The 17,977-nt window shown below is 54.0% G+C and overlaps 1 protein-coding gene across 1 annotated transcript in view; it reads left to right on the plus strand.

Annotated features, from left to right (window-relative positions):
- The window catches only part of FBN3 (fibrillin 3), a 66,560-nt gene that overhangs the window by 13,615 nt on the left and 34,968 nt on the right, over nt 1–17,977 (plus strand). The window contains exons 16-35 of the mRNA XM_047777171.1: nt 1,868–1,993; nt 2,079–2,204; nt 3,419–3,538; nt 3,655–3,792; nt 3,900–3,950; nt 4,290–4,415; nt 6,773–6,997; nt 7,125–7,250; nt 7,811–7,939; nt 9,192–9,314; nt 10,645–10,770; nt 11,005–11,127; nt 11,300–11,425; nt 12,372–12,497; nt 15,012–15,134; nt 15,323–15,445; nt 15,915–16,040; nt 16,175–16,297; nt 17,181–17,303; nt 17,635–17,796. Of these exons, the coding sequence (XP_047633127.1) occupies nt 1,868–1,993; nt 2,079–2,204; nt 3,419–3,538; nt 3,655–3,792; nt 3,900–3,950; nt 4,290–4,415; nt 6,773–6,997; nt 7,125–7,250; nt 7,811–7,939; nt 9,192–9,314; nt 10,645–10,770; nt 11,005–11,127; nt 11,300–11,425; nt 12,372–12,497; nt 15,012–15,134; nt 15,323–15,445; nt 15,915–16,040; nt 16,175–16,297; nt 17,181–17,303; nt 17,635–17,796 (2,571 nt within the window). The remainder of the gene's footprint in view (nt 1–1,867; nt 1,994–2,078; nt 2,205–3,418; nt 3,539–3,654; nt 3,793–3,899; nt 3,951–4,289; nt 4,416–6,772; nt 6,998–7,124; nt 7,251–7,810; nt 7,940–9,191; nt 9,315–10,644; nt 10,771–11,004; nt 11,128–11,299; nt 11,426–12,371; nt 12,498–15,011; nt 15,135–15,322; nt 15,446–15,914; nt 16,041–16,174; nt 16,298–17,180; nt 17,304–17,634; nt 17,797–17,977) is intronic.

Raw genomic sequence — 17,977 nt, forward strand, 5'->3', positions numbered from 1 at the left:
TGCAGCTTCTGGCACTTAGGTGTTTTTTTGTTCTTTGTTTGTTTTGTTTTTTTACAGCTGCACCTGTGGCATATGGAAGTTCCCAGGCCAAGGGTTGATTAGGAGCTGCAGCTGCCAGCCTACACCACAGCCACAGCAACACAGGATCCAGCCACATCTGCCACCTATGCTGCACTTGTGGCAGTGCCAGATCATTAAACCACTGAGGGAGGCCAGGGATCAAACCCCCATCCTCATGGATACTAATTGGGTTCTTAACCTGCTGAACCACAGTGGGAACTCCCTGGTGCTTAGCTGTAAATCCTTGGCTCCTAGAAACATCACCCTGATCTTTGCCTTCGTCTTAAAAAGCAAATTACAGAAGTTCCCATCGTGGCTCAGTGGTTAACGAATCCAACTAGGAACCATGAGGTTTCGAGTTCGATCCCTGGCCTTGCTCAGTGGGTTAAGGATCCAGCATTGCCATGAGCTGTGGTGTAGGTCACAGACGTGGCTCGGATCCCGCGTTGCTGTGGCTCTGGTGTAGGCTGGTGGCTACGGCTCGGGTTAGACCCCTAGCCTGGGAACCTCCATATGCCGCGGGCGCAGCCCCAGAAAAGGCAAAAAGACAAACAAAACAAAAAAAACAAATTACAGTGTTGTGTTAGTTTCAGGTGTACAGCAAAGAAACTCAGTTTTACACACACAACAATATATATATTCAGCTTCTTTTCCCTTAAGTTATTACAAAATATTGAGGACAGTTCCATAATTCCTTGTGCTATACAGTAGATCTTTGTTGTGTCTCTGTTTTATAGAGAGTAGTGTGTATGTGTTAATCCCAGACTCCTAACTTATCCATCCCCCTCTGCCTACATCTTGACACAAGGTTTTCCCTGTGTGCCTGTACCCATAGTTTCCCTTTATAAGAACAAAGTCATTCATATTGGAATGGATTGTAGACCCACCCTAATGAATGATCTCATTTTCACTACATCACCTCTGTAAAGATCTTTTCTCCAAATAAAGTCACATGCTGAGATCCTGGATGTTAGGACCCCAACCTAGGACACCACCCCTTCCTGAAACAGCCTTTCTGTCTGAGCAAGAAATAGAAGGACTTAGAATACAATCAAAATTGCCATTGACTGCTGGGCCATCGGGACAGGATAAATGTCCATCTCCCAGTTAAAGGGACAGATTCTGGAGCCAGGTGCCTGGGTTTGAACCAGGCCCTGTTTACTGATTGAATAACCTCAGGCAGGTTACTGACCATCTCTGTGCCTTCTGTCTGTAAAGTGGAGATAATTATAAGACCGATTTCATGGCTCTTGTGAGGATCAGTGAGTTAATATGCTTGGCACAGAATAGTAAGCATCCTATAATGTTAGTGATTATGATTGTCCTTTTTTTTTTTTTTGGTTGTATCTATGGCGTGCGGAAATTCCAGGCCAGGGATCAAACCCACGCCACAGCAGTAACCAGAGCCACAGCAGTGACAATCTTGGGTCCTTAACCTGCTGAGCTACCAGGGAACTCCTGATTGCACTTTAAAAAATTATGTTGCGACCATATAAAATTTGTTCCATGAGTTCCAAAGTGGGGACAGTTTTGACCCCCCCCCCAGGGGCCATTTGGCAATATCTAAACAAATATCAGGAGGGTGCTACTGGCATCTTGTGGGTGGGAATGCTGCTCAACATTCAATAGTGTACAGGATGCCCCCCACCAGCAAAGAATGATCTGGTCCCAAATATCCACAGTGCTGAGAGACCCTGGTCTCAAGGAAAGGAGGCAGGGTCTAGGCTGCAGCTCTGGCCCTGGGGGACCTGGCTTCTGGAGCCTCCAAGGAGCCAGGGCAGTGGCTGATGCCTTCCTCCCACTGCAGACATCAACGAGTGTGCCCTCAACCCTGACATCTGTGCCAATGGCATGTGTGAGAACCTGCGGGGCAGCTACCGCTGCATCTGCAACCTAGGCTATGAGGTGGGCGTGGCCGGCAAGGAGTGCCAGGGTGAGTACACCCAGCAGTGGGCGGGCAGGTGGGGGCCGCCCTCACCGCACACCCCTCACCCAGCTCTCCTGCCCCTGCCCTGCAGACGTGGATGAGTGCGCCCTCAACAGCCTCCTGTGTGACAACGGGCAGTGCCGGAACAGCCCTGGCAGCTACAGCTGCTCCTGCCCCCAGGGCTTCAGCTTCCGGCAAGACACAGAGACTTGTGAAGGTACAGGGTCACAGGGGCACGTGTACACACACACAGACACACACATGCACGTAACGTGTTCTGCACGTTGTGGGTACACACATGCCCAAAGCCGCATGTAAACCTGCATTCTCTCTCCACACACACACACTCAAAGATATACATATATTTACATTCAGTCTCATAGTTATACACACTCTTGGGTACACACTCAGACACACACATGCCCATATTCACACTCCCTTATATCCTCACATTTTACACACACACAGCCACAGTTACACCCTTAAAAGCACGCCCTATGCAGACACTCAAACATTCACACCTGTGTGCATATGATCACTTGGTTATACCACAGTGGTACTCATTCAAAACACACACCCACCTTCACGCTCATAGACATTCCCACACAGTCACACAGCATCACGTGTGCACCCTCAAAGACACCCGTGTGCCCACATTCCCTCACTTACCCTTGCAAACACTTATGCTCACAGCCACACACACTTGTGTGCAGGCACACATGCCCTCACTTACCCACACAGTTGTGCACTCACTTACACACTCATATACATTCAGGGTCATTCAGGAATACATTACATGCCCAGCTTCCTTCACACACAGTATACTCAGCACACACACACACACACACACACACGTGTTTGCATGTGCCCACCATTGCCCACTTTGTTGCAATGACCTTGCCCATCACACAGAACCTGTCAGCACTCATAGGCACCTCCATTCACACATGCACACACACACACATACACTCTCACACACACACAAGCCTTCTATCTGTTCCCACCCCTCCCTTAGCCGTTTGTCTTCTTTCTGGCTGACTTCATCCCCTGCCACAACCAGGCCTCCATCCCTTCAGAGTTTTCCTCCTGCTTCTGACCCTCAGACTCTCTTGTGCCATGACCTAGCCACTGAGGGGCACTGTGCCCGTCCCTCTGCACTTTCACCCATGCGTGCTTCCAGGACCCCGTATATCACAACACAGTTCAAGTGCAGTCACATAGGTGTGAGTCTGAGCAGTCGGTCCCCCTGCCCTCTACCTGCGTGCACGTGCCTGGTGTGCTCAAACACACGCGTGGACATGCATATGCCCGCGTGTGCCCCCTGCTGCTGGACTTCAGCAGCAGGCGTGGGGAGGAGGGGTCCCTGTCCAGGTGGGGCTCCGGCTCCTGCAGCTCAGGAGCCAGCGCGGTGAGAGGGGGCTGTCCTCACAGACATCGACGAGTGCCTGTCCAACCCGTGTGTGAACGGCGTGTGCCGCAACCTGGCTGGCTCCTACGCCTGCGAGTGCGCCCCCGGCAGCCGCCTGGGACCCTCCGGCACCGTGTGCCTAGGTGAGAGACCCCACAGAGCAACCAGGGCCCCAACGCCCCGGGGGGTTAGCTGGGTCTTTGTGGGCCCGTGTGCAGGTGTGGGCCCGCCAGGTGAGAGAGTCAGCCCCTCCCCGCAGACAGCACGAAAGGCACCTGCTGGTTGAAGGTCCAGGATGGCCGCTGCGAGGCAAACCTGCCCGGAGCCACCTTGCGGTCAGAGTGCTGCGCCACGCTCGGGGCTGCCTGGGGGAGCCCCTGCGAACGCTGTGACATGGGTAATGCCCTGGCTGGGCTCCGGGGGCTCCCAGACCATTGAAAGAACTGGGGTGGGATAGGTCCCCTGGGTCTGGGTGGTGAGAGTGACTCCCCTTCCCAACCGCAGACCCGGCCTGTACCCGAGGCTTTGCTCGCATGAAGGGGCTCACCTGTGAAGGTAAACCCTCCCATCTCACCTCCCCCTCCCTCCCCCAACCTCCCGCCCCCCTCCCCCCTCGCTCTTCCTCTTCCCCTCCCTCCCCACCGTGCCCCTCTGCAGTTCACCCTTCCAGCCGCACTTGGGCAGGCGAGTGTCTTGGGGGGCTGCCTGGGACCCCCTCCCTGAAGTCTTCTGAGATCGAGACAGATTCTCCCTCCTCGGCGTCTGGGTCTCCCCAGTGATCCCCCAAGGCTGGCACTGCCCCCACCCTCCTCCCCAAGAACCAGGTGGTGTCCCAGGGGACAGCTCCTGGGAGCCTGCAGCCCTGGTCTCTCTTCCTTGTCTGCCACTGCCCAGATGTGAATGAGTGCGAAGTCTTCCCCGGGGTCTGTACCAATGGGCACTGCCTCAACACCGCCGGCTCCTTCCGCTGCCAGTGTCCTGAGGGCCTGACGCTGGATGCCACTGGCCAGTTGTGTGTGGGTAAGTGCCTGCCATGTCCCCTGCAGGGCTGCCTGCCCTTCCTCCATTGCCTCCTCTCCAAGCGGCTGGAGATCCCTCCTGCAGACGAGGGATATCGGGGGACCTCCAGGACCCTCTGCCCATTGCCCAGCTCCTCCTGACCTGTCTCCAAAGACATTTGTTTGGGGGCGATTTACCCTCTTCACTTAACTGCCCTTTTATTTTTTGCTTTTTTTAGGGCTGCACCTGCAGCATATAGAAGTTCCCGGGCTAGGGGTTGAATCGGAACTGCAGCTGCCGGCTTACCCCACAGCCGCAGCAGCTCAGGATCCAAGCCACATCTGCGTGACGCCAGATCCTTAACCCGCTCAGCGAGGCCAGGAATCCTACCCGCATCCTCATGGTTATTAGTCGGATTCATTTCCACTGCGCCACAACGGGAACTCCTCAACTGCCCTTTTAACTCATTTAAGCTCATTGCAAATGGTAAAACCTCATGGAGTGATACCTGCAACATTTGTTTATTCTTTCTCGTTACCAAATAAAGTGTACATGGGGTGAATTTGAGCACGGGGCACCTCTAGCGTGAGTGCTAAGGTGCAAGTCTTTAGTCAAGCCCATGAACCTCCTGTAGCATCCAGAGCACAAACTGTCACCCTTAAATGGTCTGCCCCCAGGCTCAAAGGCTCTGAGGTAGTTTGACAAGGGCTTCTTGCTTTGCCCCTGTCAACAATCATGGGCAGGACATTTTTTGTCCAAAAGCACCTGCTGGCCACCAGGTAGGGCTCTGCATTCTATCAGTTTTTCCTGCCATAGTCCCATCAACCCATTAGTAGCCTCCTCCATGGCACCTTGGAGCCTGGTCAGTGTAACACAGATGGGCTCTGATGACCCTTCTCAACTTCGATTTGCTTCTAGACTGAGTTTCAGATGTGCAGCATGTCTTCTTGCTGACCCCAAAATGTGACCAAGGAAAGAAAGTAATGAAGTAAACAGAAAAAAGCCATTGCTGAATTCAGGGCCAGATGAAATGGCCCAGTCTGGTCAGATGTGACATTAGCCCCAGCCCAGAACACTGGTTACATGAGAACTTAAGAGGATCCTTGTGTGTCATGGCACTTCTGCTTATTTTTATTTTTTTTCAAAAAATTGTGTAACAGAAAGTTCCTTGATGGCCTAGCATGTTAAGGATCCGCCATCGTCACTGCTATGGCTCAGGTCACTGCTATGCTACCAGTTCTCTGGCCCTGGAACTGCCTCATTCCACACACACACACACACACACAAAAAAAGATTCTATAACAGGATCTCATCCTCAAATTGACCCCCTCGAACCTAAGTTACTTTGAGAAAGAGTGAAGAGTTGTCCTACACCAGAGATCAGCCAGCTGTTTCCACAAAGGGCCAAAGAGTAAATATTTTAGGCTTTGGGGGGCCTCACAGTCTGTTGCAGTTCTGCTGTGTAGTGTAAGAGTAGCTACAGACAATATAGAAACCAATGGACATGGCTGTGTGTCAATAAAACTTTATTCAAAAGAACAGGCAGCTGGCACCCTGGGCCATGGTTAGCCAACCCTGGTCGTAGACCCTTGTCTGGTGTTAAGGAAGGCTTATCTGCTCCCAGATTGTTCTGAGAGAGTTTTACAGATTAAACACAGACTCTGGAGCCAGATGGCTTGGGCTTGAACCCCAATCTACCTCTTACTGTGTGGCCTCAGGCCAGATACCTAACCCTTCTCTGCCTCAGTTTTCCTGTATGTAAAATGGGCATGATAATATTTTCTTCTTGGTGTTATTTTGAGGATGAAATGTTTCGATGAGCTTAAGAACAGTGCCCAGCACGTAGCAAGCACCTCCCAGTGTGAGTTATTATTAAAATGCAACTTTTGGGGAGTTCCCGTTGTGGTGCAGTGGAAAAGAATCCGACTAGGAACCATGAGGTTGTGGGTTCGATCCCTGGCCTTGCTCAGTGGATTAAGAATCAGGCATTGCCATGAGCTGTGGTGTAGGTCGCAGACGCGGCTCAGATCCCGTGATGCTGTGGAGGCTGTGGCTGTGGCGTAGTCTGGCAGCTACAGCTCCGATTCGACCCCTAGCCTGGGAACCTCCATATGCTGTGGGTGCGGCCCTAAAAGGACAAAAGACAAAAAATGCAACTTTTAAATTATTCCGTTATTCAAATGTAGCTGTTGGTTTATACCATTATGAAAATGTAACTGTTGGGTGACATTGAATCTCAGGGTGTGAAGGTCACTCCCAGTTCCGTATTCTGATTGGTGAGGAAGTTTCAGATGGGTGCTACCCAGAGAGGTGTGAATGCCTGTCCTGGTAGGCACGGTATGACAGAGGTGGAGACAGGTGACTGCCCCTCCTTGCAGACGTGCGCCTGGAGCTTTGTTACCTGCGCTGGGATGAGGATGAGTGTGGGGCTGCCCTGCCTGGCAAGTACCGGATGGATGTCTGCTGTTGCTCTGTGGGAGCTGCGTGGGGGGCCACATGTGAGGCGTGCCCCAAGCCAGAGTCCGCGGCGTTTGCCAGCCTGTGTCCCCGGGGGCTGGGCTTTGCCAGCCAGGACTTCCTGTCAGGCCGGCCCTTCTATAAAGGTGAGTTTGGGCACGGAGCCTGGAGGACCGGGAGAGGGCATGGCATGGCAGAAGCCTGGAGGCGGGAAGCCTGTTTGGGACAGCAAGGACATCGGGGCAGTTTGATGTTTTATGCTTCATGCTGCAGATGTGAATGAATGCAAAGCCTTCCCTGGGCTGTGTGCGCAGGGCACCTGCCGCAACACTGTGGGCAGTTTCCATTGCTCCTGTGCAGGGGGCTTCGCCCTGGATGCCCAGGAAAGGAACTGCACAGGTATGTGCCTGCCTCTGCCTCCTTGTCGGGGGGCACATGTGGGTTTAGAGGCCATGAACTACAGGTGCCTAAAGAATAAGAACCAGGAGTTCCTATTATGGCTAAGCAGGTTAAGAACCGGACTAGTATCCATGAGGATGTGGGTTCAATCCCTGGCCTCACTCAATGGGTTAAGGATCAGGCGTGGCTGTGGTGTAGGCTGGCAGCTGCAACTCCAATTCTACCCCTAGCCCAGGAACTTCCATGTACTGCAGGTGTGGCTCTAAAAGGAAAAACAAAAAACAAAAAACAAGAACTGGCCTTGTCCCACCTGCCTGCCTGCTGTGTTACCCAGGGCAGGTCGCCACCTTCTCTGGGCCTTGGTGATCTCTGCTATAAAAAGAAGGGCTGGCGAAGTTGACTTCCCGGGGCCTCCAGGCTGGGAGGACGTTCCCTGCCCTTGTCTGGAGTGCAGTCATGGCACCTCCTATTTCCCCGGCTTGGTTCGTCAGCTTGGGGCTCTCATGTGGCCCCTAGTGTCTGCAGATATGGAGGCCTGGCTGTGTCCACTCTCTCCCCAGACATTGACGAGTGCCGCATCTCCCCGGACCTTTGCGGCCAGGGCACCTGTGTCAACACCCCGGGAAGCTTCGAGTGCGAGTGTTTCCATGGCTACGAGAGTGGCTTCATGCTGATGAAAAACTGCATGGGTAGGTAGCCACCCGGGGCAGGAATGATGCCTGCAGGTCTCGGGGCCGAGCTGAGGGATGGAGGGGTGGCATTGCTGAGATGCATGCAGGTAGAAGGGGCAGGTGTGAGGAGAAGCAGTGATCCAACTGGGGCACTGCAAGTGTGGGCGCTAGGTGGTGGTGTCCCCACAAGCTGCCGGACTTTGGGTCTGGTTTTCAGATGAGAAGCCTGAGGAGCAAGGTTTCAGCAGGTTCTCCCAGGGCAGGTATAGCACGAGAAGAGGAGAGGGCCCAGGAGAGAGGAGCCTCTGTCTCTTCCCCTTTTGTTCACTTTTTTTTTTTTTTTTTTGGCCACCCCACACATATGGAGTTACTGGGCCAGGGATCAGATCCGAGCCACAGTTGTGACCTATACTGCAGCTGTGGCAACACCAAATCCTTTAACCCCCTGTGCTGGGCCAGGAATTGAACCTGTGTCTTGGCGCTGCAGAGATGCTGCCAATCCTGTTGTGCCACAGCGGGAACTCCTATTTTGCTTTTTTATTCCTTCAGAGAACATTTCACGTGCATTTACTCAGGGGTACCAGGGGGGACCTGGCAGCAGAGGGTCATTTTCTCGGAGCTCATGACGAAAGAGGGAGACAGGTGTTAATAAAAGTAAACCCCCAGACAATTGCAAAATAAACAGCCACCGTCAGAAACATTTGAAAGGGCCCTATGGGGCGTAGACCCCCAAGGATGTGTCCCATTCTGTGGGGCTGAGAGAGTGGGTGTAACTGGGGTGAAGAGGTGCTGAACAGCAGCTTGGAGAAAGAACAGTGCATGCAAAGGCCCTGGGGTGGCCATGAGGGATAAAAGAGGCTGCTGTGTGGAGGGCTAGGTGGGAGAGGAAACAGCATGTGCTAAGGCCCTGGGGTGGAAGGAGGCACATGAGGCTTGAGTCGGAGGAGGGTGGTAAGGTAGGTGGTGAGGTCCCCCTGTTCCCTTTTGCCTTCTCACTGTGTCCTGGGGGATGGGGCGCTTCTCAGGGCCTCCTGCAGTATCTCCAGGAGTGTCAGCTTTGTTGTCCCCAGTTCTTCTGAGAATTCCAGCTTCCCTCCCAGCTTGAGCTCCTCTCTCCTGGGTCATCCAAGCCCCAAGCCTCCAGGCACTTTCAGCTTCAGCCAGGGTGACAGGGCCAGTTGCGGGGGAGGGGCACAGCCACATCCCATGAGCCACATCACACCCTCCCCAGGTCAGTGTCCTCAAATTCCCTCTCTTTCCACACTCCCAGATGTGGACGAGTGTGCCCAGGACCCGCTGCTGTGCCGGGGAGGCACCTGTACCAACACAGACGGGAGCTATGAGTGCCACTGTCCCCCTGGACATGCGCTGGCCATGGGCACTACCTGTGAGGGTGAGTGTGGGTTGTGTGGGGGAATGATGAGAGTGTGTGCTTGTACATCTCCCTGAGTACCTGCTTGGGTATGTGCGTGCACATGTGTGTCGGTCTCTATGCATGTGAGTGGTTGCATGTGTGAGGTAGGGGGAGAGCATATTTGCATGTGTGTCTGTGTGATGGTGAAGATGGAAAAGCAAGTGTGTGAGTGTGGGTCTCTGCATCTGTGTGAAATGTGACTATGAGTGGGTGTATTTGTGTGTCTGTGTGAGCATGCAGGTGTGCAGATGAGTATCTGGATGAGTCTGTACAAGAATGTGTATATGCATGGGTGTTTGTGAGTCTGCGAGTGTGTGTCTATGCAAGGACCAGTGTTCTCATGTGAAAGGATGTGAGTGTTTTTTGTTTTTCTTGCTTCATAGGGCCGCACCTGTGGCATATGGAAATTCCCAGGCTAGGGGTCGAAATGGAGCTGCAGCTAATGGCCTATGCCACACCCACAGCAACACAGGATCCCGGATAGTGGCCGGGTCTGCAACCTACACCACAGCTCACGGCAATGCCAGATCCTTAACCCACAGAGTGAGGCCAGAGATCAAACCTGCATCCTCATGGATCCTAGTCAGGTTCTTTAACAGCTGAGCCATGAAGGAACCCCGGGATGTGAGTGTTTATTTGTGTACCTGCAGGAGCTGGTGAGAGAGTGTGTGGATGTGTGTTTGCACACAGATGAGTGTGCTTGTGGATGGAGCTGTGTGAGTGCATGTGGGTGTGCATGTCTGTCCAGGGAGATTGCATTTGCATGTGAATGCATGCAAAGGTTGTGAGTCTTCCTGAGTGGATACGAGTGTGAGTGTGTATCTGAGTGTGCATTTATTCAAGGTGTGAGTGTAAATGTGTGGAAGTGTGTCTGAGTGTGTTCATTTGTGAGTGGGTGTGATCTGTGTGTGTGAGCCTGTGTGAGGTGTGCATCAGGTTGTGAAGGTGTGTGTCTACTAAGGGTGATTGTTTTTGCATATGAGTGGGTGTGAAGGTGTGTTTGCGTGCAGCCATGTGAATGTGTACGTGGGTGTGTGGATCAGGGAGTGTGTCTGCTAAAGGTGTGTCTGAGGGTGTGTTTTGGGTGAGTCTCGTGAGTGTGCACATGGGTGTGCATATGGATCTGAGTTTTGGTGTGCGTTTGTAGGAGGGCAAAGTACGTTTGTGAGAGTAGGCTCACACCCATGGGGGCATGCACACGTGACCCAGTGTCTCCAGGTGGTGCAGATGGTGGCTGGGCACAGGCCCCTCCTTCTCTGGGGCCCCTCCACCACCTGCTGCCTGCCTCCAACCACGTGCTCCCATACAGACATCGACGAGTGCTCCCTGAGTGATGGCCTGTGCCCCCACGGCCACTGTGTCAATGTCATCGGTGCATTCCAATGCTCCTGCCACCATGGCTTCCAGAGCACAGCTGACCTCCAGGGCTGCGTGGGTGAGACCTCGCTTGTCCCCAGCCCCAGCCACGGCCCCCACCATCCATGGCAGTCCCTCCGAGCCTCTGCCCCAGCCCCTCCTCTTGCCCTCCCAGTGGTAGTTAGCCAACTGGTTGACCTCTCTCTGCCCCACCCCTTGCCCCTGCTCACACCTCGCCCTGCCCCACACCGCCCCGCCCCTCAAACTGTCCACGCCTCCACACCCCACCCCACCCTTCTCTCTGCCTCCGCAGACACGGATGAGTGCCGTGCTGGGAACGGTGGCTGCCAAGTGCACTGCTTTAACACGGAGGGCAGTTACCGGTGCAGCTGCGGACAGGGCTACTCGCTGATGCCAGACGGGAGAGCATGTGCAGGTGGGTGGGCATGGTCCTGTCCCTCCACCTGGGATGGGGGACCAACCTGGCCCTGCCCAGGAGAAGCCAGCCAGAACCGGGATAAGACAAGTGACCTCTCGGCAGGGTCCCTGGGGGTCTCCCTCTGTCCCTACCTACCTACCGGCTGCCCATTTCCACCCTGCTTCCCCAGACGTGAATGAGTGTGAAGAGAACCCAGACATCTGTGACAACGGCCAGTGCATCAATGAGCCTGGGGGTCACCGCTGCCTCTGCTACAACGGATTTGTAGCCACACTGGACATGAGGATGTGTGTAGGTAAGGAGCTGGTACCACATACTGGTGGAGGGGGCAGCTTCACAATTCACTCATCAGACCTTCCACAGGGAGGCATATGTGGGCAAGGTCCCTTTCCCGTCCTATGCAGGGAGGGGAAACGCAGCTTGGCACTTGGTGGTCTGTCCCTGGCTACCTATGCCCAGAGCCTGTGCACCAGGCCATGGAATCTCAGTCACAGCAGCAGAGACCCTGGAACTTTGTTCTCTCAAGTACATTTATTGAACACTTATTGTGTACCTAGTGCATCCAAAGATGTGTACCATATTCTGAAGGCCACATTATAAGATCGCTGCAGACCATGAGGTCTTATGCAGGGGAAGGTGAGCGAGATTGGAAATACACTATGTTCTCTGAGCCCTGCTTAAGAACCCAATTTGGGCCATGATCACCATCCTTTCCTGGCTCAGCCCAGGCAGCAAATGTGTCCTGGGTGCCCCATCAGGACAGAGCTGAGGCCACCATGGGGAAATACCAGGCGGTAAAAATGTAACCCTCCCAGGGAGATGTGTTCAGCCCAGTGCAGCATAAAGCATTCCAGATCACAAGAGTCTTAGGAAGCACTGAAGAAAGGGGGCTTGGGACCAAGTGAAATAGGAAATGCTGCCTCCTCCACCTCTTCTTGCAGATCCATATTTGCATAAAGGCTCTGAAAAGGCCTGTTGGAGAAAAAAATCTAGTTAAACTCAGAATCCTCTAAATGTATTGGGCTATAAAATCCTTTGGGGAATGCACGTCTGGTGTGTTTCACAGCGTATGTGAGGGAGAATGTTGACCGAGTGCTCACAGCTGCCCACTGGTGGATCAGGGGAACTCCCCACCCCAAAGGTGGGCCAAGAGACCCCCAACACGAGACCCACGTGTCAGGGCACTCAGTAATGCCGATACACCCCCACCCTCCCCTGCTTCCTCTCCTGCCATCCCACAGATGTGGACGAGTGTGACCTGAACCCCCACATCTGTCTCCACGGGGACTGCGAGAACACAAGGGGTTCCTTTGTCTGCCACTGCCAGCTGGGTTACGTCGTCAGGAAGGGAGCCACAGGCTGCTCTGGTGAGCCAGCGAGCATGGGAGGGGACCCCAGACTGGCCAGCTCGTGGGTTGTGGTATCTGTCCCATCCCTCAGGGCAGAGCATGGCCAGACCTCATTCTTACACATTTCCACTGATGGGGCCTTGTGTTAAAGCAAAATTAGGATCCAGGGAATTCCCTGGTGGCCTAGTGGTTAAGGTTTCGGTTTGTCATTGCTGTGGTTCAGGTTCGGTCCCTGGCCTGGGAACTTCCACATGCCATGGGCTTGGCAAAACAAAACAAAACAAATAAAAACAAACCAGGAGTTCCCATTGTGGCTCAGCTGGTTAAGAACCCAACTAGTATGAGAATGTGGGTTCAATTCCTGGTCTCACTTTATGGGTTAAGGATCCGGCGTTGTCGCAAGCTGCAACTCTAGTACCAAACGGAAATTTCTATGTGGTGCAACAGGCTAAGGACCCAGTGCTACTGCAGCCATGGTGCAGGTGGCAACTGTGGCACAGGTTTGATCCCTGGTCGGAGACTTCCACATGCCGCAGGATCAGCCAAAAAAACCCCAAAACAAATGGGACCCAATCACATGCCCCTGGGGCTCCTTTAGCACCTCTGCAGGGGTGGGGGAAGCTCTGGATCCCTAAGTATCCACAGCAGTTCCCAAAGCCTTCAAGCCTAATACTTTCTGGCTGTACAGGGATGAACATGGAGCATTCCAATGGTTCGTGTTTCAGCTACCCAGGGCCACAGACCTGGTGCCTCAGAACCACAGAAATCTCTCCCTCTCTAGAACAACAGTTCTGGAGGCCAGAGTCTGAAATCATGGTGTCGGCAGGGTTGATGGTTTCTTGGGGGCCCAGAGGGAGCCTCTGTCCCATCCCTCTCTCCTCACTTCCGGTGATGGCCATTGGTCCTTGGCATCACTCCGGTCTCCACATCCATCATCCCGGGGCATCTCCTCTCCATGTCCAGATCTCCCTCTTATGAGGACACGGTCACTGGATTGGGACTCACTGTAAACCAGGATGACCTCATCTTAACTTGGTTACATTTCCAAAGACCCCATTTCCAAAAAGGGCCACCTTCAAAGGTTCTGGGCATTAGGATTTAAACCTATTTTGGGGGAGAACATATTTCTATTTGCCGTAATTATTTTGTCATATTTTTTTTTAATTAGAGTATGGTTGATTTACAGTGTTGTATCAGTTTCTGCTATACAGCAAAGTGACCCAGCCATACATATATATACATCCTTTTTCTCACATTATTTTCCGTTGTATTCTATCCCAAGAGATTGGATATAGTTCCCTGTGCTGTACAGTAGGACCTCATTGCTTATCCTTATTGCTAAAAGTAATAGTTTGCATCTATCAACCCCAAACTCCCCATCCATATTGCATGTTAGAAACAAACACTGGAAAACAGAACACTGGGGGAGCTCCTGTCACGGAGCATCAGAAATGAATCCGACTAGGAACCATGAGGTTGCAGGTTCAGTCCCTGGCCTCGCTCAGTGAGTTAAGGATCCGGCGTTTCTATGAGCTGTGGTGTAGGTTGCAGACACGGCTCGGATCTGGTGTTGCTGTGGCTGTGGCATAGGCTGGCAGCTGTAGCTCCGATTCAACCCCTAGCCTGGGAACCTCCATATGCCATGGGTGCGGCCCTAAAAAGACAGAAAGACAAAAAAAGAAAAAAAGAAAAAGGATTATCAAAACCATGATTTCATAGAGTTTGTTGTTCTAAATTTTTCTTTTCTTTTCTTTTCTTTTGCTTTTTAGAGCTGCACCTGCGACATATAGAGGTTCCCAGGCTAGGGGTCAAATGGGAGCTACATCTGCCAGCCTACACCACAGCCACAGCAACGCAGGATCCGAGCCATATCTTTGACTTATACCGCAGCTCACGGCAATGCCAAATCCTTAAACCACTGAGCGAGGCCAGGGATTGAACCCGCAACCCCATGGTTCCTAATCAGGTTTGCTCCCACTATGCCACTACAGGAACTCCTTTTTTTTTTTTTTTTTTTTAATGGTCATGTTCAGCATATGGAAGTTCCCAGGCCAGGTATTGAATCTGAGCCACAGATGCAACCTACGCCATAGCTAGGATCCTTTAACCCACTGTGCTGGGCCAGGGATTGAACTTGTACCTCCGCAGGGACCCTAACCATTGCAGTCAGATTCTTAACCCACTGCACCACAGCAGGAACTCCAGGACAGTTACTCTTAATGTCTACGCCAAGTCTCTCATGCTGCGATTTCAGACCATTTCCCAGGGGCTGCTTGGAGTCATGGCCTGTTGGGTTTGCAGGTTTTCCTCTTGGGCTCTTGGTGAAGGTGGAAGCTCCTGCAGTGGTGGGAGGCATTTGGGGGCCAGCCCTACTTTAGGGAGGGGTCTTGCTCTTTCCCTGGCTCCTGCACTGTCTCCCCATCCTGTACTCAAAGCCCTATTTCTACTAGGCCTTGGCCTCCTGGGGGTGCTGCATCCTCCACCCCTTCTCCTGGTCCTGCCCCTCCTATGCCTCGGTCCCTCTCCTCTCAGATCTGGATGAATGTGAGCTTGGGGGACACAGCTGTGACAGTCATGCCTCCTGCCTCAACATCCCTGGGAGTTTCAGCTGCAGGTGCCAGCCAGGCTGGGTGGGGGATGGCTTCGAATGCCAAGGTGAGTGCCTGGGGGCAGGAGCTCTGGGCAGAGCAGCAGAGGTAGGTGGGGTGGATGGGGAGGCAGGTGGCAGGGTGGGGGTGGCTGGGCATGTCCTTGGGGGCCGGTTAGGGCCAAGATTGGAGGGTCCAGCTCCTTGCAGCCCCCTAATGCCCACCCCGGCGGGCTTGGGGTTCCATCCTCTGCAGACCAGGATGAATGCGCCTTCCAGGAACACGGGTGCAGCCCGAGAGCTGACTGCCTCAATGTCCCCGGCTCCTACCGCTGCAGCTGCCACCCAGGCTTCACTGGGGATGGCTTTTCCTGCGAAGGTGAGGCTGGGCAGTGGGCTGGGAGGGCGAGAGGGGCAGCCATGGGGGCTGGAGGCCAAGGTGGCCACAGTGGTCAGCTGCTTCCCAGCTCACGCTGATCTACCCACTGCTCCATGGGTGCTGGAGAGGATCTGCCTTCAGCCCTGGAGACCACAAGACAGGCCCTGAGTCCCTGGCGGCTGTCTTCTCCCCTGAACTCTGAATGCATGGAACCTGCTGGATGTGGGGAACAGGAACACTTGTTTACTTCCCGGTGGTGCTGCACCCCTGATCCTGAGTGACCAGGTTCCCTATCTGTTCCCTGGCCCTGACTTGGTCACCTGCCCACTGACCGAGTTCCCCCGGCCTACTTGCCAGCTCCCTGGAACCCCAGGTGACAGTGAAGGATTCTAGTGACCATGGTCACCTGCCCATCCTGCATGGGTCTTGGCCACTTGGCCCCCAGCTCTCTGCCTTCGGGTCCCATTAGACAGGGACGAGTGTGCGGAGAACGTGGACCTTTGCGAGAACGGGCAGTGTCTCAATGCCCCCGGTGGGTACCGCTGTGAGTGCGAGATGGGCTTCAACCCCACAGAGGACCAGCGCACCTGCCAGGGTGAGGCCTGGGGCTGCCCTGGTGGTTCAGGTAGAGCCCGCAGGGGTGGGAGTGGGGAGCCTCTGACACTGGGGGCGGGGCAGGAGTGGGCTGCCACACAGGGCTGGGCTGACCTGGGGGAGATCACCCCCCAGATGCGGACGAGTGTGTTCTCGGGAACCTCTGTGTGTTCGGGATCTGTGAGAACCTGCCAGGAATGTTCCGCTGTGTCTGTGATGAGGGCTACGAGCTGGACCGAAGTGGCGGCAACTGCACAGGTGTGGGGTCCACAGGGTGGTGCGGGGTGGGGGAGGCGGCTCACTCCCTCATTGCCCATAGATCTCTTCTGAAATGTCCTCTCCTGGGGGGGGGGTTGCTTGTCTGACCCCCATCTCCGATAGTGCTCCTGTTCCCTTAACCTTCATCATCGCCAGCTATCATCCCCTGAATAAAGGCAGTGAATCAACAAAGGCAAACCCCCTCCACCACGGCCATCATAATAGTCTCCCGCCTGTGTGTTTCAAATGAGGGTCGGCAAATTTTTTCAGGGAAGGACCAGACAGTAAATACTTTCAGTTTTTAGCCATACGTCTCTGCCTTGTAGCTTAGAAAGAGACATAGGTGATCTGTGAGTGAATGGGCGTGCCTGTGTGCCAATAAAACTTTATTTACATCAAAAGATGGGGGGCCGGATTTGGCTCACAGCATACTTTTTTTTGGGGGGGGGGGGGGCTGTGATGTGCAGCGGCTTGATATGGGATCTCAGTTCCCAGACCAGGGATTGAACCCTGGCCACAGTGGTGAAATCGCCAAATCCTAACACTAGACCTCCAGAGGAACTCCTGGAGCCCACAGCTTACAGTTTGCCAGCCTGCAGCTCAAAATGTTGGGTTTTGCATGTTAGGTCATGGAATTTGGAGCAGGGAGAGCTGCCAAGGTCACAACTCCAGGCCAAGTAGAACAGAGCAGGGGAGGGCGTGGAGTCGCCTGGGACAGGGCAGACCCCGGACACTGCTGTCCCCACAGGCTTTCTTCGAGGGGAGGACATGGCCTTGCTCCTAAACCTGGGCCCCAACATCCAGGGCTTTGACTTCCCAGGAAGAAGGCGGGAGGGAAGTGGGACAAGGGAGGGATCCCACTGACAGTATCCCCAATGCACAGATGTCAATGAGTGTGCAGACCCTGTGAACTGTATCAATGGCCTGTGTGTCAACACCCCTGGCAGCTACCAGTGCAACTGCCCTCAGGATTTTGAGCTGAACCCCAGCGGGGTGGGCTGTGTGGGTGAGTACCACTCCACTCCAGGTGGGGCTGTGGGGGCAGTGCACTGGGCAGGGCCATGCCCTGGGTCACCCAAATCCACCTGCTCCTGAAAAACGGGCCCTTGACCAGAGCAATTGTCCCTGTCATCTGTTGAGCTACAGCCTTTTGTTCTGGACAGACAGGCACTCACACAGTCATATGTGCCCACACAAAATTATACAGCCACGCACATAGGCACTCGTGCACACACAGTTGTACAGAGCTGCAAACACACACACACACACACACACACACACACACACACCCCATTTCTCACCTAATATTTGCTAAGCATCCTTTTCTGCCTGTTCAGACACCCGAGTCGGGAACTGTTTCCTGGACACACATGACCGAGGAGATGGTGGCATTTCCTGCAGTGCTGAGATTGGGGTTGGCATCACCCGAGCGTCCTGCTGCTGCTCCCTGGGACGGGCCTGGGGTAACCCCTGTGAGCTGTGCCCAATGGCCAACACCAGTGAGTCCCTGGGGAGCAGGGGTCAGGGTTGGGGTGGGGGTTGAAGGCAGAGACCTAGCCCTGGTCCCGGCCTCCTCAGGCTTAGAAGGTCATCTCTGCTAAAGGAGGGACCCTGGGAACCAGAGAGGGTGAAAAGCTGGCCCTGGGTCCTACAGCACATTCTCAGCAGTTCTCGTCTAGG

Source organism: Phacochoerus africanus, chromosome 4 (genome assembly GCF_016906955.1).
Source record: "Phacochoerus africanus isolate WHEZ1 chromosome 4, ROS_Pafr_v1, whole genome shotgun sequence".
Taxonomy (NCBI): domain Eukaryota; kingdom Metazoa; phylum Chordata; class Mammalia; order Artiodactyla; family Suidae; genus Phacochoerus; species Phacochoerus africanus.